This window comes from Amblyomma mixtum, chromosome 5 (genome assembly GCF_055824585.1).
Source record: "Amblyomma mixtum isolate Tamu chromosome 5, ASM5582458v1, whole genome shotgun sequence".
In the NCBI taxonomy this organism is placed as follows: Eukaryota; Metazoa; Arthropoda; class Arachnida; order Ixodida; family Ixodidae; genus Amblyomma; species Amblyomma mixtum.
Genome location: NC_143016.1, coordinates 127,621,629 through 127,646,549, shown reverse-complemented (window position 1 = coordinate 127,646,549; position 24,921 = coordinate 127,621,629). Strand labels below are relative to the sequence as shown.

The 24,921-nt window shown below is 45.5% G+C and overlaps 2 protein-coding genes across 2 annotated transcripts in view; both read left to right on the top strand.

Annotated features, from left to right (window-relative positions):
- The window catches only part of LOC149343663 (carbohydrate sulfotransferase 1-like), a 64,962-nt gene that overhangs the window by 28,729 nt on the left and 11,312 nt on the right, over window positions 1–24,921 (top strand). The window lies entirely within an intron of this gene.
- Window positions 695–14,877, top strand: LOC149343665 (carbohydrate sulfotransferase 5-like). The gene is made up of 3 exons (XM_089545987.1): window positions 695–842; window positions 7,262–7,803; window positions 11,213–14,877. Exons 1-3 carry the CDS (start codon window positions 749–751, stop codon window positions 11,786–11,788), a joined length of 1,212 nt encoding a protein of 403 aa, XP_089402113.1. The 5' UTR covers window positions 695–748; the 3' UTR covers window positions 11,789–14,877.

The window sequence follows — 24,921 nt, the reverse complement described above, 5'->3', positions numbered from 1 at the left end:
TTCGTAACGAGGACATTGTTTTCACTCAAGAAGTAACAATGATTGCAATTGCTTTATTCTCGAGCCATGTGCTTATTAGCTTCATACATTCATGAACTGTCTTCTGACTGGGCTGTCTGGAAAACTCTTGTCTTCTTAAGAAACCTTCTGAGAGATAGTATATAACAAAAAGTGGAAACAGGTAGTCAGCGATGTACACAACATCGCCTCTTATTGTAGATCCTTGCTGGGTGCCCCAACGTTGTGATACTACGACCACTTCGACAGAGTTCGCCCGGCGGACCCCTATTTTATGGTTGTTTTACCCAGGCTTTCCTTTGTCAACAAATTTTCGCGGCTCTTTCGCATTGCTCAGTCTCGCCATTTAATGTTGGCTATAAGCTCCAACTTCACCGGCTGGCAACTGCCAAGTATTCAGATGGCAAAGGAGGATAGGAAAATTTATCGGCAAGAAATAAACCAGGCCATTTTAAAATAGGAATCAGCTTCATCCCTTCTATTCCGCCCTTACCTTCGCGAATCTTGCGGTGGGAAAACCTTCAAAAGTACACGCCTCAACTAGAAGTCGATGGAATGAAATTGAAATTTCATTCTTATAGTGCAACAGTCCTGTTGTTTCGCGCGCGCAACTTGAAAACAAATAAAGAAACTAGATACGGCAAAATTCTTGCACGAAAAAAAAATGTTAGGCAAAATAAGTTCAATATCTGCTATTAAGCATACTTATGTATGGATTTTCAGACATCCTATGGTGAGGCGGAGACGATGTGCTATTTTCGTGGTGTGGCTGCTCTTACTTTACCTGACGTGTATGCGGGTGCTATACAACAAGACTATGAAAGGTGAGCGCATACCTGAGTCGCAGACGTTTAGGCGTGCAATGGTCGATAAGAGAACGCACCATTTGAGAATGCTTTACGAAATCAAAAAACACGACATATAAGAACAGGTTTTGCAGAGCCATCTAAACAAATCCTTGAGTGCTTTGTCTTGCTTTTGCCGTGTTTTAAGTCGTAAGCCTTACAAAACTGCACTTCTTCTATGTTTGACCGCTATGTGCCGCATATACCAGTACGGAGCTCCTCGGAAAGAATGGAACCACCCACTGATGAAGACATTTCCGTTAACATTTTATTTTTCAAAATACAGCCTTTGGAGCGCGCTTTAGTAGTTATTGTACTGAGTTTCAGGATAAATTTGTGATAGACTGAATTTTCATTTACACAAAAAACTCCTAATTTGTAGGGAGCTGGGCCTGGAAAGGCCAGCAATTTGCATCAAGGGGCTGCGCGAAATATATCGCTAGGGGTGCAATTTTTTGGAAAAATCTTTGTTCGGGACATACTGCTATCAGCTGTGAGCAATATGCACAAAGCATGTGGCTCAAACTCTAAGATTTCACACCTGGCATTCCACCACCGCTTCCCGAGTAGTTTCTCTATCATCGTTATGCTCACTGGCTGGGGCCCTTCAGCGAGGAACTCGTATAATGAATGTATTTCGAAAGAATAACTCGTCAATAAATACCGCTCTCTTAGAGATCTGCAGAGTGGAAGCTTTCCAGCTTGCGAGGCGCCAAAATGAGTGGTGAAAATCAGTAGCTTCAGGAGCTGCCGCCATGTTGAGGCTCATGAGGAGGAACGTTCTCAATAATAGTCTGAATGTACTATCTGTCTTTCTAGTGCTCTGTGCAAATTATGAACCCTAACGAAAATGTCATTATTCGGCGACAATTCGGCACTTTGATCTATTGTTTGCTCTCTTCTTGCAAGCAAACTATGATCTTCACCGCAGTGTAAAGCACTTTGTACGATTTTAAGTTTGCCAGACTAGAGGACTTTTGAGATCGCTCGATATCAGGCTCTGGATTTGTCAGTTTTTCTTGCATTCGTTATTTGTGTCGGTCGTGTGATCTAGGTGTTTCTCGCGCTTAATGCAAAGGACTGCACCGGCTTTGCGGGAGCGAAACATCGAAAAGTACACTCGCAAACATATGCGAAATGTTTAAAAATGAACGAAATGTTTTTTCTATTCGTTGCCGCATACAACTTATTGTAACGGAATCACATACTTGCTTATCAGAAGACAGTTATATGAATCTTCACAGCAAAAAAACAGAAGCGAACCAAATCCGTGCAAGCTTTATCATAAAACTGGAAACTAAAATATCTGCCAAATGTTAGGCAGCAACTGACACCGAAAAACATCCTGCGAATTTACCTGACAGCTAACAGACAGACCACACTATCGCTAGTACGCAAGTAGAGGACATAGATTATAGCGCATCTTTATCACAAAGATTTTTAAAAACTTCTGTGCCTCAACCGCTGCCTATTTTGCGGTTAAACTCCGCGCAGAGCATGGGGATTGCGGTAACGTTTATACCTTATTAAATTTCCCAATCGCACTAGGCTTCCATGGCCTGAGACTGAGTGGTTTGCGACTATAGCGTAAGCTCTAGGAATAGCAGGGGGGAGTTATTAGTAGAGTTTGCATACACAAATAATTTATGCATCATGAATACCTTCTTCCGCACACGATAGAACACGAAGTGGTCGTGGAAGAGTTTCCATGGTGAGACTAAAATAGACTTCATGCTATGCGCTCACCCTGGCATCGAGCGGGATGTGAAGGTCGTCAGAAAAGTACGTTCTAACGAGCACGGAATGGTAAGGTTCCGAATCAGGTTATACTTGAAGAATGAAGGAAAGAATCTAGTGAAGCGGAAGCCCATCAACGAGTTAGTGGTAAGAGGGAAAGTAGAGGAGTTCAGGATATCGCTGCAGAACAGATATTCGGCTTTAACTGAGGAAGACGATATTAATGTTCAAACAATCAATAAACAATAAACTTACAGTTATCATTACCTAGTGCGCAGTAGAAGTAGGCGGTAGGATGGTTCAACATGATGCCGTCAAGCTATCTCAGAAAAGGAAAGATCTGAGTAAGAAACGCCAAAACATGAAAGCGTCTAGCCCTACAGACAGAATAGAAGTGGCAAAGCTATCGAAGTTAATAAAGAAGCGTAAGGTAGCCGACATAAGGAAGTTTAGTGTGGAGACATTTTATAATGCAATAAAGAATGGATGTACACTGAGATTTGAGCTAGTTGGTACATAATTGTAGGTGGTACAGCGCAATACTGATTAAAGACGAAAAGAAGACCGTACAGATGATCGCTTACCAACAACTGAAGTTTATTCAAAAGACGTGGAGAATATGCACTCAATCTAAAACCAGGAGCGATTGCGCATTCCAGACATGATACAGAAGGCATTACGCATGGAAATCTAGATACATAATTTCGCAGTCATGGATAAGGACGGAAGGAGTGCTCATACATGTGTCACTTTTGTTGTGAATATAATATGCCTCGCAGATTGCTCTTGCTAACTCACCTTTAAGAAAACTTTAGTTTAATGAAACGGAGGAGTGCATGCATTTTTACTCAAGGACAGGCAATGGTTAAGACAACAATCCCTGTAATGTAAAACAAATTTAGAAGAAGCAGCCCCTTTTGAAACGTGCTGTGCTGACGTAGTTGCGTATTGAAGCATTTCCAGGTTTGCCTTATATAGTCTTGCCGCAAGTGAAAGAAATGTCATAAACCACGCCCTGAGCACAAGGTGCAAACTGCCACTCATGTTTCACTTGGCACATTTTATTATAATTTTTATTGTTCTTTGTTTCTGTTCTCAGGCACTCTTGTCAACAATAGAGCAAATTTTTCCTATCTTATTATGCGCGGAGAAGAATACTTCCACCCCGTATCTATTGCCTACTTGCTTCAGCCGGTGGTACAAATGATGAATCTAGCGTATTACTGCATACTTCCTTTTCTTCTTACTATAAGGACCCGGTGGTTCTAACTTCCCAAATTATTTAAGCTTTTCAGGATTTTGTTGCAAGCAAGTATTGTGTTACAGCATTATCTGGGAAACTTGCTGATCTCAGCCTCTGGACCTGCTCTTTGAAACTGATAATGGCATGCACATATGTCTCAGATGTTGCTCACTCCAAACAGGAGACCGTAATGCACATTTCACTATGTTCGAATGCCCCGAATGGTAACTAAGCGAAAGCTTTTCCGAACGCTGCAAAAAGGAGCAACAAACTCGATCATGTTTCATATCCATCCTTATATCTATCTTTCTGGTCTTCGTCTTTCGTCAGCATTGCGCTGTACTGCCCGCCTGCAAACAGAACGGAGGTGGCCTAAAAGCGGTGAAGAGGAAACTAAGCATAGGTAAAAACCATACGTATGCGCTAAAAGACGAAGGTGGTAATGTCATCGGCAATGTGGATAAGATAGTTAAAGCAGCGGAAGATGTGCAGAAATCTATAGAGTAGCCAATGTAATCAGAACGTTACGAAGAGAAGCATGCAGTAGCCCACAGCAATGTGACATCCCGCTAGTAAAAAAGAGGTATTAAAGCCTTAGGGGCAATGCAAAGGGGAAAACAGCTGGTGAGGATCCCGTGAGAGCGGATCTGTTGAAAGATGAACGGGAAATCGTGCAAGAAGAACTAGCCACCTTGTATACTCAATGCCTTATGACATCAACCGTAAGAACGCTTAAGCGTATTTCTAAGAAAGGAGATGTTAAGGATATTGAAACATTTCACACCAATGAGCTTACAATTTGTTGTCTACAATATCCTTACTAAGGTAATCGCTAACAGAGCCAGCACAGCCTTAGTCTTTAATGAACCAAGTGGTCAGGCAGGCATCCGCAAAGGATAATCGACAATAGACCATATTCACACTACCAATACACTGAGAGAGAAATGCGCAGAATATAACCAGCGCCTATGTACTACCTTTATTGATTACGATAAAGCATTCGACTCAGCTGAAACCTCAGTAGTCATTGTGGCACTGGGGAATCGGGGTGTAGAAAAGAAATGTGAAAATATTGGAAGATATCTATAACGAATGCACACCTACCATAGTCCTCATTAATGTCTTCAATCAAATACCAATAAGGAAGGGTGTCAGGCAGCGAGACATGATAACGCCAGTGCTAGTCAGCAGCTGTTTACAGGAGGTATTCTGAGGCCTGGATTGGGAAAAATTGGGGATCATAGTTAATGGAGAACGTCAAAGCAATCTGCGATGACATTGCCTTGCTGAGTCGCTCAGGAGATGATCTGTAAAACATGATGAATTAATTAGACAGGCAGAGTGGAATGGTAGGTCAAAAAATTAACAGGCGGAACACCAAACTAATGCTCAACAGTCTCGCAAGGAAAGAGCAGTTCACAATCGGTAGCGAGGTGCTTGGAGTAATAAGGGAATACATCTACTTAGTGCAGATAGTGGTCGCTGATCCGGGCCATGAGAGGGAAATGACTAGAAGAATAAGAATGGGGAAGAGTGCATATGGCAGGTTCTCTCAGATCATGAATGGCAGTTTACCATTATTTCTCAAGAAAAAAAAAATGTGCCGCAGCTGTATCTTACCGGTACTCACCCTTGGGGCAGAAACGTGGAGGCTAAAGAAATGGGTTCCGCTTAAGTTAAGGACAACGCAGCCAGTTATGGAAAGAAAAATGATAGTGGTAACGTTAGACGAACGGATGGAGAGTGAGTGAGGGAACAAATGCGTGTTAATGAGACCCTAGTCGAAACCAAATGAAATAAATTGGCTTGGGCAGGGTACGTAGCGCGAAGGTAATATAACCGCTTTAACGCTAACATGGTGTATTCCGAGAGAAGGAAAGCGCAGCAGGGGAAGGCAGAAGGGTAGGTGGGCGGATGAGATTAAGAAGTTTGCGGGAATACGATGGCCGCTGTTGGCAAATGATAGGGTTAATTAGGAGATATGGGAGAGGCATTTTTCTGTGTGGAGGCCAAGTAAAGATTACGATGATGATGATACTGCTATAATCCTCTGCTGAGATCGACAAACTGAATGCCGCCAGCACCGGGTTACGCACTAAGAGTGGCGCCATCAGAGGTGGCGCCATCAAAGGACCTGCGTACCTGGTAACGCTGGTGTCCGCGCTTTTCGCGCCGAGGCGCTTTCCCCTGCAGACGACAGATGGCGTCAATACTGCCCTTCAGCAAAAGCCCTGTGTTGGCGGTTGTCGGTTCCTCGATCTGGGCGCAGACTATTACTGGCTTGCATCATGTGCGTCTCTACCAGGTACGTACCGTTTTGAAACTTAATAAGACACAAACTTTAACGCCACATCCCAGCGCTGTATGTAATTACACCGCACGTGAGCAAGTGTTTGGGGCAGGAGAGTGTTTAAAAGTCTTCGCGCAAACGTGCACAACGCTGTATACTCTAGATCATCCACTCCGCGCCTAAAAGATACACTCGGGAAGAGATTGAATTTCGGGACGTTAAGCGGGGTAACTCGGGAGTCTTCGGTTACACCTCCTGCGACGGCTACATTGTTGTTCACTTCGCAAAACATGGCACGTACAGCTAGCACGTTCAGAGGCAAACAGAAGAATGCTCTCTGGAGTTAGCTTTTAATTGCCTACACGATGGTGATCAGGGATCCCCTCCCACTGCGACAAATAGGCAAACTCATATTTCTAATCTGGAAGGAAGTGGGAAGTGACTTCTGTCATGACAAGGAAATCGGAATGCAATACGACTTGGCTGAGATCCTTCCCGCCACTTCGGATGTCACTGCATTTTACAATGAAGACTGTACTACGGAATGGTAGTTGTAGAATTTTTTTTATAATTCCGGTGCTCTTTTGCTACACGTGGTGGACAAAAGTTTTCCGTGAGCGGAAAATTAATTTGGTTGTTCTTTACAAACATTCTACTAAAGCTGTTGCCGATAGTGACGCACAACTGAATGAGCGAACCAGAAAAGGCGACATTCAAAAGGGGCTTTGAAAACGTTGGTATAACTAATGAATAGAGACCAAATATATATAAAAAGGCTATGTGGTATATTCGTTTTTTTTTCATAATCGGGAGGCCTGGAACTTAAGACACCCTGCACTAAAAGTGTTTTTTTTTTCGTTGGAAAAGTGAACTCTTACTTGTATAGCACATGGTGAAGCAGACAAAACAAGGAACTACACAACCACCATGGCCCAGCGCGTATTATTATGGCTGTTAGCTTATGGCTGCGATAGCTTCCGAATGGTCTCAGGAATTAGGGAGACAGGCGATAATCGCTCTTCATTGCAGACCCGTCTACTCGATAGCAAATATTGATTGTCGTATGAACCAAATGCTTGAGCAGTGCGCATTTTTTCGGACTTTTTTTTTTCTCCTTACTATTTTGAGGAGAAGCCGAACAAAGTGGACCTGGAAGCACTGGTGGCGCTGGGGCCAGTACCGGGACCAATGTCGTTGCCAACAAAGGTTTGGAAGCCACATCCATCGACTCTACCATCGAAGGGGAACTCCCCGCTGCATTCCAAGCTACCCTCAAGAACTACTCTATCGTTCCCCTGGCCGACGTCAAAATCGTGCTCATCGTCACCTACTACCGCGCTGGCTCGACTTTTCTCGGTGAACTGTTATCTTCAGGACCACGGACGTACTTCCACTTCGAGCCACTCATGTTGTTCACTGTGAGCGGCCGCATCCGCTTCGGCAGGGAGCGCCACGCTTTCGAGCTGATCGAGCACCTGCTCCGGTGTCGCATGGAGAGCATTCCTTTGTACACGGCGTGGCTTGAGAGTCACCCTTATTACAAGTTCAACCGTTTCCTCGCCGAGATATGCAACGAAGGGCCCTCGTGCACGTCCCCGAGCCACATGTCGGCAGTCTGCTTGCGGGCCAGGGCTCAAGTGTTCAAGTTCACCAGGCTGCACATAAGTCAGGTGAGAATGATGTTACTGGTCAAGTTATTACTAAAGGGTAATTAGGGATATATGCGCAGTTCGAGAGGTAATTTACATATAACATAGCACTGGAAGATTGGACAAGTTGCACGAGCTAGAAGCCCTAATTGGCAATTACCTTTTTGTTCAAATAATTGTGACATACCAGCTTTTGTCAGCATGAAAATGAATATCGCGCAAGAACGGGGCTATTCATTACACATATAATCCCCGAAGACACATAATCCCGACAAACGCTCACTCACCGTGGTGTGCACACGGGTGAGTGGTGACACAATGCCAAAGACGTTGATTAATCTGTAACACTTAGGGATGAAAAGGTTAATTACTTTCCCTGCAGAGGCGTTTGCGAAATAGTGCTTGCACCCTGTCCTCTGCGTTGGTCTTGTCCTTCAGCGCTGTTTTAAGTTATCAATTACAAAACATAATAGATAGTTATCGGTTATTAAAGCTCCATCATTTTACAGTGCAACGTATACAGCACCATATAAATGCGCAGTTAGATGGCAAAAGCTGTAAAAAAGCTCCTTTTAGCGCAAAGTCGCTTGGTCGCAACCGAAAATGAAAATAGTGAGCTAAAGAACATGATCTTTGTCTTAGTAAACTGGTGTGACAGTTGGAAAGAAATAGGGGGCAAAAAGGGAGGTTCATCCCATGCGGGGACCATTTTGTTTTCATCTAACAATACAGGCCTTGTTTCATTGTCCACGTGATTAAAAACGGCGAAGTGCTTGTGTGTTTAATAAGGAGGGCGGAAACTTCTTGTCTTCTTCACTCTTCTGTAGCCAAGGAACAGCACTCTGGCTCGGTAAACTATAATGACTTTATCCCATCTGGGCATTTCCGGTCCTTTTTAATTTGTTTCAGATACGCCGCGCACCGGCTTTCACCAGGTTTGAGCCGACAACGTAGAGCGAACATGGGTGGTGCCGCTACTTTAGTCGCTCACAAAGACTGGAAATTCAAAAACGGAGCAGTTTCGATTTCAGAATCGGTATAAGTTACTGAGACACCTTAATAAGGAAAATTTGTACGAAGTAATCACAGGCGCGGCAGCGCGGCATGCAGTCTCACTTGCATACAGCTTTTTCACGGCTAATTTTAAAGCTTCTTCTGGTATTTAGCGGGTATAATGAAAGGCTTATCTATTTCCTCCTCTTGAGGAGCCTCCGAACAGGTAGGAATTTGTGCGAGCGCCTTGTACGATGGCAGTTTGAACACAAGCAAGCGAATTCACGTATACTTCAACAGCCGATAAAGCACTTTTAAGGAGACGCAAGCACATATTTCAAGGATGGAAGCTCTAAGCTTCACTGCGTAATGAACATTTTATGATTTCCTCTTTATTTGAAAGATCCTAACTCAGAACACATCAAAATATATTCGTATCATGTTCTCGAGCCGAACTGGTCTTATTCTAAGCGTCTGAAAAAAGCTCGGGGATGATGAAATTGGCACCCAAGGTCTAAGCAGAATATTATAGCGGTATGGATTTATTTTTCTACAGAGTCGTGTTTCAACAAGTGTAGAAGGTAGAAATGACGAGTTCTGGTCACTGGCCAAGGTCAAAAAAGATGAAAATATTTGATCTTTCGGGAGCACTACGGTTCCCTTGTCACTATCTAGATAGTAAACAAGGAAACCGTAGTGCCCTCGAAACGTCAAAAATTTCAATATTTATTGACCTTGGCCAGTGACCAGTACTCCTCATCACAATAATACCTGATCGGACGTTATGCCGTCAAAACCTCCACTACAAAAGTTAGAAATGATTCCTCATGCCTTTCTTTTTGCTTTGTTTTCTTGGACTCGCAATCCCGATACATGATGCGACAATACATTCGTTAGTACTCGCGACCGGCCTTCCCCATATTAAGCCGCAGTATCGTAAAAGGGGCTAAAAAGCACGCAAGCGCCAAGTTTTCAGTTTTTGGAATTAAAAGATGTATTATAAAAATGCAGAATGCCAGAGATCAGAAACAGACATGGCTGTGACTGCGTATTTGACGCAGTTGCTCGTCATGTATGAGGTTATCTGCGCTCAGAATGCAGCTGCTGCTGTCTCCACAGTAAAATGTCAGTCGCCACGCTTCAACGAAAAAAAATGCTGGAATAATCGAAGAAATAGCAGAAGTACGTTATGTATTTGGTAGGGGTGTGCGAATATCAAATTTTTCGAATACGAATCGAATACGAATACTTGGTTCCGAATATCGAATCGAATATCGAATAATCAAGGACAGATGCATTTAACCACTACAAAACATTATTCGAGCACCCAAGAACATCACAGTTCAACTATCAGTGATGAAATGAACACAAAAGATGTGTGTGGCTGCACAAAAAGTGTCAAAGTCTCGAACAATACTCATAGAAGAGTGGAAATATCAGAGAAGATGGCTAGTACACAGCATAAGTACAAAAGCGCGTTGCTGAGATGAACATAAAAGGTTGTCGTGAAGGAAAACTCGCTGCTCCACACGGTCAGGCAGAAGTAGCTAGTTCCCTTCTAGCTGAAGCGACTTCTCCAGCCACAAAAATACCCTCTCACTTGGCACTGAACTGGCACGTATTGCGAGGTATTTCGTGCAGAGCTCTGACTATACCAGCTTCGCAGGCATAGCCACAAAGAAGCTCATCAGCGTAGTCAGCTACTGCATGGCCCAACGTTACGCATTGCTCTGAGCGCCGCTATATGGTTATGTCTCTTTTGATAGGACTTGCCGGCCGAAATGAACGCCGGTGCTCGGAATAGAATATTCGGCTGGGTACGAATATTCGCGTCGGATCGAATATTCGGAACAACACGAATACTTAGATTTCGAATCGGATACGAATACTAAAAATATACTATTCGAAATATATTCGAAAATTTCGAATATTCGCACACCCCTAGTATTTGGTGCTGTGCGCACTAAAAGGTACGCAGAAAGTAACGCTTACTACAGAAAAGCGACTGCCAGAAGCTTTATTTTTCGCACTTTCACAACTCGCTTTGCTGTAAAATATAGTCGTGAAGATTCGTTTTCGTTAAAGGCTTCTTCAGGCGGCACGGCGTAACTAGTTTCCACGAGTGCCATGTTGCCAGACTTGTCTGAAGTGGGTAAACATGGCACAACCGCAACGTAAATCCGATTATGGGTTCGCATGAGTTACAGCACGAGCTAATCCGGCAAAATAGTAAAAACTTGACACTGGGAGAAAAAGTGAACATCAAAATCGTCGTAGAGGCGAACGTCGCACGCACTGATAACGCCTGACTGGAACAGGTGCTAGCACGTTTTGAAATGCATCACTTGGAGGACTTTTTCCGACCCACCGGCCTTAGCCTCCAAATAATGTTTAAGTATCATATGTTTCACAGAGGAACCTGTTCATTGCTGTGCAGGTGGTAGCCTGGCTCCAGCGGAATCCGGAGATTGCGCGCTTAGTTCGAGTGCTCCACCTCGTTCGGGACCCTCGGGGCGTCTACCACTCTCGCAGAGGTCTGAAATGGTGCAAACAAAATGCTGAGTGCGACAAAGCTAGTGCCTTGTGCAGTCTTATGCGCGCGGACCTTGAAGACTTCGGCGAGCTCACGCGCCTACTACCACCTAATAGAACACACACACTCCGTTTCGAAGACCTTGCTTTGGACCCAGTGAACGAGACAAAGCGTCTGTATGCGCGCTTCAATCTAGATTATACGACTTCCGTGGAAGAATACCTGAAGAACCACACGACGGCGACACCTCAAGACATGAAAAACGCACATGCAACAAAGAGAAACACTCGTGACGTCCCTGGTATGTGGAAAAAAAAACTGTCGCGAACCACAGTCGCTGTGATTGAAGAAACGTGTAGTGACGTGATGCGGACACTTGGTTACAAGTTCCTGGTGCATGGTGGTGCAGAAGCTGAACTCCAGAACCCGGCCCCCTCAGAACAGATCCGGAGTTCTAAAGCAGAAAAGAAAACAAACTAAGAAAAAACTTCCGTAACGAGGTCGAAAACACATGCTATTGTATAGTGAGAAGCAAGTGAAGTAGTGAATTTCCTATCGTTCATTAAACTTATTTTGGATATATTGGGTTTTACGGGATTACAACATTCTCAAAAGGGGGCAAAGTCATATAGCCAGAGAAAGAGTGGTTCGAGAGGCAAGCTTTAAGAACAGTGTTTGAGTGCACGCGCACAGAGAGATTCAAACCCCTGGGGCTGTAATTCGAAACAAGAACTGAAATTTGGTTCCTTGTTCAGATAGGAGTGTTTATCGGAGCGCCTAAGGTGATGAATCGCGCTGCAGCTGTGAAGGATACTAGCGGCAGAGAAGGCGCAATGGGAGGGCCTGTTGGATCAGACCGGTATTCGCGCATATGAGCGAGACTAGGGACGGCAAGAAGTGCAGTGAAGTGACCTGCCAATGTTAGCCACATGAACCTTTGAAAGAAATTGGGCTTGGTATGTCAGTCTTGGCTAGAGCACTCAACGAATGAGAAGGACGTTGACGGTGCCTGGCACCAGCTGATCTCAGAAATCTGACGGATGAGATGCAAGATCTGGGGCGCCTTCTGGCGTGGTGCGCGAAGCCAGGGGGCTTATGGAGACGGGTTCATACATGTCAATGCTCGGAGTAAGGTGAGAACTGGTTTGGTTTGGTTTATGGGGTTTAACGTCCCAAAGCAACTCAGGCTATGAGGGACGCCGTATTGGAGGGCTCCGGAAATTTCGATCACCTGGGGTTCTTTAACGTGCACTCATCGCACAGTACACGGGCCTCTAGAATTTCTCCTCCATATGAGGTGAGAACTGTAATTCTGTTTCCGCGGAAAGATGGGCCGATAGAGGTTCTGATAAAGGCATGGCGGCCACGCTCGTTGACGATGGGAAGCAGAGTCTTCTTTTCGGGCGACAGTTGGAGATCTACAAGAGATCAACGTTGGACTGCCACTGTCAGACAGAGCTGTAAAATTGTGGCTTGAATAGAAAGCGATGGATAGACTGACCGGAGTGTGTCATCCGCATAAATGGTTTTAAGGCGAAAGCCTTTAATGGCGCACGCTTGCGGTGTCCGTCCATGATCGCGGTGTCCGCCCATGCTCGCGGTGTCCGTCCTTGCGCTGGAATCGTGCGAACTGTGGCCTCTCCTCCACGCAGCGGCGCAATTTTCTTCACTATGCCCCCTCTTTGTGTTTCTTCTTCCTCCCTTTCTGTACGGTGCGGTTCGGGTGTCCACCGCGACGGTTGCTAGGTAACAGCTCTTGCGGCCGCAACAACAACACAACAGCGCGATATTGGTAAATTGGTAAATTGGTTTTTGAGGAAAGGAAATGGCGCAGTAACTGTCTGACATATCTCGGCGGACACCTGAACCGCGCCGTAAGGGAAGGGAGGAAGGTGGGAGTGAAAGAAGAAGGAGAGAAAGAGGTGCCGTAGTGGAGGTCTCCGGAATAATTTCGACCACCTGGGGATCTTTAACGTGCACTGACATCGCACAGCACACGGGCGCCTCTTGCGTTTCGCCTCCATCGAAACGCGGCCGCCGCGGTCGGGTTCGAACCCGGGTACTCCGGCTCGGTAGACGAGCGCCTTACCACTGAGCCACCGCGGCGGGTACACAACAGCGCGATTTAGGCGTCCACTGACCCAGGGAGCCAGTTATGCGCGCTTCCATTCCTTAAAATGATCGGAGTGTAAAACGTCAACGCCAACGCCAATTAACACAATGAACGCCGAACGGACACCGGCTACGGCGACGCCGCGAAACGGGAACCAAAGAGCTGCGCCCTAAAACACTACAATAAAAAAATTACGAGGAACTTTAGCAGCTAAAGTGGTGAAAGGCCAGTGCTGCATTCTGCTACGCGATTGCTCACTTCACATTTTGTTGGTGCTTTAATTAACTGCCAATTAATGACGCTTAATCTTCATTTGCCTTTATAAGTGGAACGCGACAGCCTGTTGTAGCGCTGCCAGGGAGTCCACGGAACGCCACCACCCGTTCGGCGCGATGCGTTGCCCTTTGAACGCAACGCTTTTTGAGGAAAGGAAATGGCGCAGTAATTCTTTCTCATCTCGGTGGACACCTGAACCTCACCGTACAGGAAGGGAGGAAGTGGAGTGAAAGAAGAAAGAGAAAGAGTGGACGTAATGAAGAAATGAGAATTGTATTTGAGGAAAGGAAATTACGCAGAAACTTTCTCTCATATCTAACTGGACACCAGTCGAAAATTGTATTTGAGGAAAGGAAATTGCGCAGTAACTGTCTCCCATATTTCGGTGGACACCCGTCAAAATTCGCGCGCAGTGACGTCACGACCATTTCGACCAATCTGAAACGCGGACAAATTTGCTAACACGTCTTGGTCACGACAGTACGAGCCATTAAAGGCTTTCGCCTTAAAAAGGCGACCGCTGTCGCGAAACAATAAAAACCGCACGTGTGGGAAGGCCGCCACGCGCCAAGCGGTTCGGGGAAGCGACAATGTGTTGACCACAACGGTTTCGCCAAGCACACTTTAAAATTTCCAAGTGTCTTCGGTAATTTTTGTCATAGTTTATTGGATTTCCGACAGGGAGCGGAACGAGATGCTAACGCCTATGCTTTATTCTAGCCTGCTGACCATCGACGACGGAATGGTTACCGCAGCTGCCTGGCGACCCTTCAAGGAAAACCAGCACAAAAGCTGCCGGTGTGAGTCACCTGAAGCAAGACAGCGGGCGTCATCTATCTTATCGTCACGTGGTGCCACAGATATCAAGGAGGGCGGCAACTGACAGAAGCTACTTAAACGGCCACAGATCTTCGACAGATCGCAGACCGACGGGGAGCGGAACGAGATGCTAACGCCTATGCTTTATTCTAGCCTGCTGACCATCGGCGACGGAATGGTTACCGCAGCTGCCTGGCGACCCTTCTAGGAAAACCAGCACAAAAGCTGCCGGTGTGCGTCACCTGAAGCAAGACAGCGGGCGTCATCTATCTTATCGTCACGTGGTGCCACAGATATCAAGGAGGGCGGCAACGAACAGAAGCTACTTAAACGGCCACAGATCTTCGACAGATCGCAGTCCGACGGGGAGCGGAACGAGATGCTAACGCCTATGCTTTATTCTAGGTAAGCGGTTTTTACAACCACTCAGTTGCTTGAATTCTGTTCACCTCGTCGGACTGCGATCAGCGTACTTTGGCGTACTCTTTTTTTCCCCTCATCATGTCTCCTAATTCTACTGGTTTTTGTGGTGTTTGTTCAAAACTTGTGCCTGATGATAACGGTCTGAAGTGTAGTGAATGCAAGAGCTCTTATCACTCTGGGAAATGCTCTGGGATTGCAAAGAAATCCTTGAAAACATTGAACAGATCAATCTGGGTGTGCCGGACATGCATGTCGTTGAGGTCTACACATCAGAAGGATACAGAAAATTCTGATACAGACAGTGAAGATGAAGAAAAGCAACCGACTATGAATGAGCTCATGAAGGCTATCCGTTCGCTAGATGAGAAACTATCCAAGGTTAGTTCTAGAGTTGACAAGCTAGACAAAGCTATACAAACACAGAGCTCGAAGAGTGATTCAGTGCTTGAACACATTGAGAAGCAAGGGCAGGTAATTACGGGCATTGAGACTTCGATGGAACTGCTCGCCTCTAAATATGAAGAAATGAAGGTGTCTGTGGCTTCGTATTCTGCTGAGGTTTCTGCCTTAAAGGGGAAATCAGAGGAGTTGGCGGGATCTCTTGCGGGGCAGGCGGACACACTGAGTTATCTTAGCACAGCCTTGAATAACCTGGAAGCCTACTCAAGGCGCAACAATATAGAAATTCATGGTCTCAAGCTAGAGCAAAATGAGGACCTTGACGTTGTACTGAAGTCACTGGCAGGTAGGATGGAGATTCCAGAGATTACGCTTCAGTACATAGAGGTTGGACATCGACTACCTGCCCAAAAGGGAAAGATACCAGCTGTGCTAGTGAAATTCCATTCACATACTGCTCAGGAACAGTGGATAAAGAAACGCTACGCACTTTAGAAAGAAGATGTTTACATTAATGAGAACCTACCTGCCCAGACAGAGAAGTTGTTTTGGCAAACTAAACAGGAAGCAAAGAAGAAGTCGTAAAAGTTTGTATGGCTGAAAAATGGCAAAATCTTTGTGAGGAAGATCGAGGGTTCTGGAGCTATAAGAATTGAGAGCGTATGTGACTTTGATAAGCTTGAGTGACCATGAGTGAGGACGTCGGCTCATTTACAGACTGGAATACACACAGAAGTAGTTTAACTCCCAAGTCAATTCTGCACTAGATCTTATCCATATCAACAAAAGGAGCATCAAGAAGCACTGGAATTTATTAAATATGTACTTGTCTGATTTGCTTGGGTACCTAGATATTGTACTTTTGACTGAAACAAATGTTAACGACTATGAGTCTGATACGTTTATTCTTCCAGGATTTCAATCTTTCTCTCGTTGCCGTGACTCTGGTAGGGGTGGTGGCGTATTAGGACTTGTTAAATAATGCTGGCACATTGAAAGAGTAGCTTGTGCTTTTACTGCGGCGGAAGAAGTAGCTCTTTCACGCAGTTGCAAAGACGAGACATTTATTGTGCTAGCAACTTATCGCCCTCCGAACTCAATACTCGAAGTATTTTTTTCTGAACTTGCGGAATTTTTAACTCACCACAATCGAATTAATGTAATAATAGCTGAAGACATTAATATTGACATTTCTGAGATAAAGAAACCCGGTGTTGAGTGCTATTTAGATTTACTAGCTTCATATGGAATAGAAAATATGATTTCTACTTTTACCACGGAAGAGGTCATGGGCACCAGACTTACTCAGTCGTGCATCGACCATATAGCAGTCAGACTCCCGAATAATGTCGCTAACGCTGCAGTAATACGAAGAAAGGTGGCGGATCATTATTTCACAGTGCTATGTGTTCTGGCGCAAGAAAGGGAAACGCCTGGTCAAACCGTTAGAACGATAAAAGTAATTGATAACAAGTGCTTGGACGAGCACGTTCAAACTTTTGTTTGGAGGTCTCTGCTAAGTCAAACTCACATTGATGCTTATAACTCGTTAGTAGCTAAGTTTGATGAGCTATATGCCAGTTTCACGAAGGAGGTTAAAATCAAGTTAAGAAATCCAGAGAAGAAATGGATAACGAATGATATACTTGAACTTTCTCATGAGAAGGACAAACTATGGAATGACTATAAACAAGATGTCGAGAATCTTGCCTTGAAAGAGCAGTATAGGGCACATCGTAATAAGCTTACTGCTATGCTGAGGCAAGCAAAGAAGCAATATTTTTCTGCTGAGTTTTCTAGGTGCAGCAGCAATACGAGGAAAACTGGGAGTCTATTAAATGAATTATTAGGCAGACAGAAGAAATATAATTTGGATGAGAAGTTGCATTGTACTTTTCTGAAAGCAGATCCTTCGACCATTGCAAATTCTTTTAATGATGCGTTTGTATCATTCATTAGGGAACTTAAAAAACAAACTGTCGTTTCTACCATTCAATACCATGGCAAGAAAACAATTAATTCTGCTGCTTTTCCGCCTGTTGATCAAGATGAGTTGTGGAACTTTATTAGGATGCTACCAGACAGCAAACCACCAGGCTACGATAAGATTAGACTGCGTGATTTGCGAAACAATTACTCGAAACTTAAAGATGTACTTTTACATATACTTAATGGGTGTTTCAAGAGAGGAGAAATACCATCAGGTTTGAAGATCTCATTACCACGACCCATCTACAAGTCGGGAAAAAAGACAGATCAAACAAATTACAGACCAATTGCCATACTACCAGTCATTAGCATCCTGATGGAAAAAATTGTGCACCAATATATGACATGTTTTTGTGAGAAGTATTCTTGTTTGAGTGCTACACAGTATGGTTTCCGTCGTAATATTGGTGCGGTTGAGCTTCTCGAAGATTGCTGTGATTTTATCAATGGTAACTTGGATGTTAATCAATGTGTTTTTGGATTGTTTTTGGATTTATCGAAAGCATTGGATACCGTGGAGCACTCTGTTTTGTTAAGTAAGTTGGAAAGTATTGGATTCCGTGGTCCATATCAACAATTTTTTGCAAGTTACCTGTCGCAGCGTAAGCAAGTAGTGAAAATTAAAGAATCATTTATTGCTTTTTCTGATATTCAGTACGGCGTTCCACAAGGTTCTGTTTTGAGACCCTTTTTGTTTAATATTTATGTAAATGATATGGTTAACCTAACATTAAATGCCGCCGCGGTGGCTCAGTGGCTATGGTGCTCGGCTGCTGACCCAAAAGACGCGGGTTCGATCCCGGCCGCGGCGGCTGGAATTTCTTTGGAGGAGAAATTCTAGAGGCCCGTGTACTGTGCGATGTCAGTGCACGTTAAAGAACCCCAGGTGGTCGAAATTTCCGGAGCCCTCCACTACGGCGTCTCTCAAATCATTCACGGAGAAATTAACATCAATAAAGAAAAATATCTGCAGCCTCCAGGTAGACTAAGCTCCCGCCTTAACCACCACAAAGCAATTCGGCCATACTTGACACGAACTAACGTCTTTCGCTGCTCATTCTTTCCGGATGCTATTGAGCACTGGAATAAACTGCCCGCTCACGTTGCTGAGTCTACAGGTGTAGCGGCATTCTTGAATGCACTTGGGGATTCCGTCTAGGCATGGGATTCTTGTAGATGGGCGCGTAACTGATTGTCCAATATTGCTTTTTTTATAGCAGGTGGTTCTGCAGTGGTGTGAACTGTGTTGCGTTTCAACGCTCTCTTGTATTGTATGCTCAAGGAAGCTTGTTCATTCATGGTTATATGTGCATTTCTTTGTCTCTTCACTTTCCCTCCCTGTAATGACCCTCAAATGAGGGTTGACAGTATTCATAAATAAAATAAATAGCCTTAGTCGCTTTGGGACGTTAAACCCCATCAACCAACCAACCTAACATTAAATGCAAAATTATTTCAGTATGCTGATGATACAGCTTTAGTGATATCCCATGAATCTAGTCCACTCGCACTGAAATTACTTCAGTACGATATCAATAAAATAGCAGACTGGCTATCTGGAAATAAAATATACATAAACATAAAGAAAACTGTGTTAATATGTTTCAGAAATCCGCACAAGAATGTTGATCTTACCCAGTCGGTTCTACTGCATGGTAGCAACTGTGCCAATTGCGAATGTTCGCCACTACCCTACTCGAGCAGTGTTAAATATCTTGGCCTATATCTTGATTCCAACATATGTTGGTCTTCCCAAATTGACTATTTATAAAACCGACTCCGTGCTCTTTCTGTCCAGCTTTATCGTATAAAATACACTACACCTATAAACTTGCGTCAGACTGTGTATAGTTCTTTAGGAGAATCTATCCTTAGATACGGCGTTTCAGTGTATGGTTCTTGTGCACCTTGTAAGATTAAGAAGGTAGATAGTTGCCTGTGCAGAATCTCCACTAATTTATTCTATGGCACTGCTCACGAGAAGTCCGACCATAACACCAGAATGGTTACAGCAGGAGTTATTCCTCTGCATGACTTGTACTTGCAGGTGGTAGTTCTGAGAAATTACTTTTCAGCACAGTTTAAACAGCCAGATAAAAAACCAGAGTCACTTAGGCATATAGCGCGTTATAAAGTTCCCAGGGTTTACACACATTATGGTAAAAGGACACGACAGTTCTTTATACCCTACCATTTTAATAAACTACATGCTAAGGTGTTTGGTTGTGATTCGTTGACGGCTGTGAAATCTGGACCGCAAGCGTGGTTTGAAAGTTTCAAAGAAAGGAAATACTGAGTTGCTGTGTAATTTCTATCTTGTTTTTAAATTTGTGTTCCATTTATTAACTGCAGATTTTCTTTGCTTTACATAATTATCAATCGCTAAATTTGTTGACTGAACTATATGTAATATTTCGGCTTTGTGTTATTGCTTTTTTTTCTTCTTCTTTCCTCTTCTTCTTCTTTATGGATTGTAAATTGTGCACTTTCAGCGTTTTGTATTCACCGCATGCTGTTATGACTGCCGTGGCCCGCCCACATGCGCTTGCGCTTCTGCGGGCACACGCTACGTACTGTGTATATATATCTTGCAATAAAATTCCTGTATGTATTCAACGTTCCAAAGCGGCTCAGGCTATAAGAGACGCCCTAGTGAAGGGCTCTGGAAGGGAGGTGGTGACGAAGCGCCGCTACGGCCGGCCGCTTATCTGTTTTTGCAGCCAGCGTCCGCTTCGGTGGACGCGGTTGTTGCTGCGACGTGCGTATTTTCTTTTGTTTTTCTCTTTTCTCTGATCTTTTAACTCCTCTCTATCTGCACGTGGCAGTGGTGGTGACTCGGCTCGAGCCAGCTGGCAGGCCCGTGCGCTTTCCTTTTTATCCTTCTCTCAGTCGATGATGATGATGATGATGAAAACTTTATTTATAACAAGGGAGTTTTGGACACGTCGGTCCTTGGGCCCCCGCACGGCCCCACTGCACTCAAACGTTCATGTCCCGGAGGCTCATGACACTGGCAGCCCGGCCGGTGGCGATGGCTTGCTTGGCCGGGTCCTCGGAGCGCAGTAGGGTCTCCCAAGCCTCCCATGAGGTAAGGTGCTCCAGGCCCCGCGGGGGTGGATCCGCCGGGCAGAGGAAAAGAATATGGTCGAGGGTGGCTTTGGGGTGGTGGCAGAGGGTACAGGAAGGGTTCGTGTGGACTGGGTGATATCGCGAGCGTATATAAGGGGAGGGCAAAGTGCGTGTTTGGAGCCGCCTCCAAAGTGTCTGATGGTAATTGTCGAGGGAAGGATGAGGTGGGGGGTAGAGCCGACGCTCGGCTTTGTAGGCCTGCGTCATTTCACTGAATGAGTGCATGTGCTCCCGCGAGAACCCCAGGTCGGAGGCCGCCGGTGCCCGGTTGAGAGAAGCTCGGGCTAAAGCGTTGGCGGCCTCGTTTCCGGGATTCCCGGAGTGGGCAGGCACCCATATCAGCTCCACATGGCGGGGCGGGTGCGCGGCGAGGGAGTCCAGTATGCGAAATGCAGGGACGTGAACTCTCCCGCGAGCAAAATTTAGTATGGCAGTTTTGGAATCTGACAGTATATATCGCGCCTCCGTGCGGGTGATGGCCAGGGCAATGGCGGCCTCTTCGGCCTCCTCCGAAGTGGCAGTAGGGGTTATGTGAAGTGTGGCAATGGGTTGGAGGGAGGGGTTCGTGATGTCACAACGACAACAAAAACGGGCTCCGGAAATTTCAACCACATGGGGTTCTTTAACTCGCACTGACATCGCGCAGTACACGGGCCTCTAGAATTTTGCGTCCATCGAAATTAGACCTCGTGGTCGGGATCGACTTCCGCATAAATGAGTGCGCGCAGGTCAGCAGCGTAACCCAGGCGCCACTACAAGGGTAGAATGCTAATCATGAAAAGTAGTTGGTTTACTGCTGACCCTTGCGGTACCCACGGTGTGGCGCGGATGGCGAATCGACAAAACGCAAAAAAAACGTGTGAATAAATATGCAGATGTCGGCGGGTATGTGAATCCAGTGTAGCACCCCAATGTGGGCACCAAGACTGGTATGGCGTATCCTTCTTGAACATCCATGCGGAGAACGGTAATTACACGGGCCGGCCAGGCACCAATCAGAATTATAAAGTCTAGGTCATCTCATTACCCTCTACACCAAGGTGTTTGCGAAAGCCAACTTGTGCTTGTTGACGTCAATTATGTATGTCTAGCCACCATTGCAAACGGGTAGCTAACGTACGTTCCAACAATTTCCTCGAAGTAGATGTGAGAGAAACTCGGCGGCGATTGGATATGTTGTCATGAAGTTTGCCGGGCTTTGGGATGGCGATTATAGCTGCTTACAGCCATGTCTCAAGGACGTCTGCTGACAGTGAGGCCATTAATGAGCACAGAATAGCTTCGGGGGTAGCTCCCCCTTCGCTTTTAAACTCCTCGTAGGCGACGCCGTTAGGACCAAGGGCAGTCTACAGTTTCTCTTGAGCTATAGCAGCGAGAAGTTCACCCAAAGTATACCGAAGCTCCATACCAGAAATGACATGAGTTGTAGGCAGTGCCTGCATTCTCTGGAATTGTGTACGGGTTGGAGACCACTGGCTATTGCGTATCATAGCTGGAAATAATAACTGCATCATGTTAAACGCAGAGACAACTGGGACGTTTCCAGACGCGAGGCACGCCCTCGAAGGCGGGTAAGGGAAGCGTGCACTGCCTTCCATTGCACGCAAAGGTCTCCAGATGGAGGCTGTAGGGATGGTTGAGCCTAACCAAGAGCACAACACCTACCAGCGTCAGCGCCAGAGGCGACTTTCTTCACGTCCAGCTGCAGACTACAGCTGACGCTGGCGCAACTGAGCCTATATAGATTCCGGGTGTCGGCTGGCGCAAACTTCTGCCTGGCGATGCTGAGCCCAAAGTTGAAGGAGCCGAAGATTAGGCCTTGGACGAGATTTCTCTACCCAGCGTGTCCTTTGCTAACAAAGCAGGAAACTTTGCCCGTTTCGTCACCCTGCATTGGCGAAGGAGGCGGTAAGGTGTGTGAGGAACGAGGCCTAGCTCAATGGGATGGTTATCATTCCCCCAGCAGTCTGGTTGGAGATTGCCAGGTGAACGTTTGATGGCACAACCACGAGCCCAGGTGCAGTGAAAACGGTGGCATGTGTGGGTGGCGCTGCATCGTGGGGCATTAATACGTTGTTAAGCAGGAGAAATTTGGTCCAGGTGAGGGCGTCGAGGATGACACGCCCACGTTCACTAGATAGAGAGTATATCCGCTCTTGGCGAGGAGCATTAAAATTACTGGCGATGAGAAGAAGTCAGCCAGGATGATGACAACGAAGCCAGGCGAGCTCAATTGACACAAGCAAAATCACGCACTGAGAAATCACGTGCACAGATACCGACTGGAAGCTGAACGCCATCCGCGTGCGCGGATATAGAAGTGCGAAAGCATTATTCGGATGGGAAACCCAGCGGAAGATATTGCGATGTTTGTGAATTTGTGTTGAGTGAAATGAATAAATAAGAATCAATAAAATAAACATCCCAGAGTGGAATTAGAACCCACGGCGGCGCAAAAATAAGCTTCACTGACAACTGCGCGAGAGCTCTATTCTATTGCCGTAGCCGATCTCGCCTCGTGTTAAACTACAACACAGTCTCACGCTGGGCACTGGACATCGCCTTCTTCATCAACAAGCACTACTATCAAACTAATATCCGTGGCTTGAACTATATAGCGGTACTGACAGATAGATCTTCGCGGCATGCAATAGGAGGGACAAAGCTGCAGCACAAACACGGCACTGGAGCAACATGCCTTGGCGTTGACAACATTGCGTCAGAAATCCGGCACCGGAGCATAGGCGTCCGGCTCACATTGGATTAATTGACATTGAGGATGAAAAAGTTGAAGACGCGCATAAATGGCACCCCGCGTTAGTGTACATTTCAATCGCGCTTTCAGGTACGTGGCGGTGATGTCTACCTGCAAAAAGCTGTGCTTGCACACGATATTTCGCCGTTGAAAAATGCTAAACCGCCAGTATTTTTCTGCATCGTACGCAAACTTCATCTTACAATCTTATCTCTGAGTTGCTAATACGCATGCCTATGCCGTTTATCTAAATAAAAATGAGCAGTGGACACAAAACTGGACCTTGAAACACACCACCTGTTACAGGAATTAAAATACATTTAATGCCGTACGCATTTATCTCAATCCCAATGAGCAGGGACAAAAAATGACGCTGAAGCCCACCAGCTGTTAGAGAAAATACAATACATTCATAGCAGTTCACTGCAACTTTCTGCAAGCAATCGGTTAAGTATTACTAAAACAGCACGAAGAGAGGAGTGCAGGTCAAGTGTTTGAAGCTGGAAAAAAAAACAGGGGATTGATCCATGATATTGAAATCTGTCTTAAAATTTAAAACAAGAGAGACGGCTTGCATGCCAGTGTCCAATGAAAAGAATTTTTCGTGAGAGAATTCTAGACGCCTAGTAACGGAAGGAAAAAAATGCTATGGCTTAGCTCAGCTATCGCCAGTATATATATAGTGAACGGTACGTTAGGCGCCGAGCATAACATGTTCAGTCCCTAACAACCATGGCAACCGGCTTCCATGGGTGCCATGATTACGGCGCGTGCGCAATACTGGCCTGCGACAACCGCCCGAAATGCGAAGCTGACTAGCCTAGTGTAGCTGTCGCTACAAAAACCGGTTATAAACCGTTTCTAGTATCCGTTTGGTTTGTGGGGTTTAACGTCCCAAAGCGACTAAGGCTATGAGAAACGCCGTAGTGGAGGGCTCCGGAAATTTTGACCACCTGGGGTTCTTTAACGTGCACTGTTATCGCACAGTACACGAGCCTCTAGAATTTCTCCTCCAAAGAAATTCAACCGCCACGGTCGGGATCGAACCCGCGTCTTTCGGGTCAGCAACCGAGCACCATAACCACTGAGCCACCGCGCATAAGGGAATTGTTCTCCTATAAGCCAGCAGTTTTTGGGAGGAAATATTACGCTGTAATATTTCGCACCTGACACGGGTAAGTAAAATAGGTCTATAATTAGAGACAAGGTGGCGACGACCAGGTTTATCGACCGTAACAACGTTCGCCGCGTTCCATTACAAGTGGAAATGAGCATTTTCTACACAATGTTTGAATATTACAAGGAACCGGGATGCACAAATCACGCAAGCCTTTAAAATTGGAAAGTCAATTAAATCGAAAGAAAAGGCAGAAGTTTGCTTCAAATGGGACAGAAAGTTACGCACTCAATCGTAGGTTGCGGAACTCGGAAGATGCAGGTACCGCATTTGTCAAACATTTGGAGCCCACAGTGTTTGTTTCTGCGCCATGCTGTGTGACATGCTACTCATCAACAGCGTTTTAAATCTCTTGAAGGTCACTGGAACTCTCTTCCCCAGCCCTCAGATGGTCAGGGCTTGCATGGATCGAATGAGAGCCCCGCAATGAGTGGTTTTGAAGTGAATTCCCTGGGCCCTAAACTTTTCACAAAGACTGTGCACTGTAGGTCGGCCAGTTTGGGTTGGCTAAAGGATTGAAAGCAGAAAATACG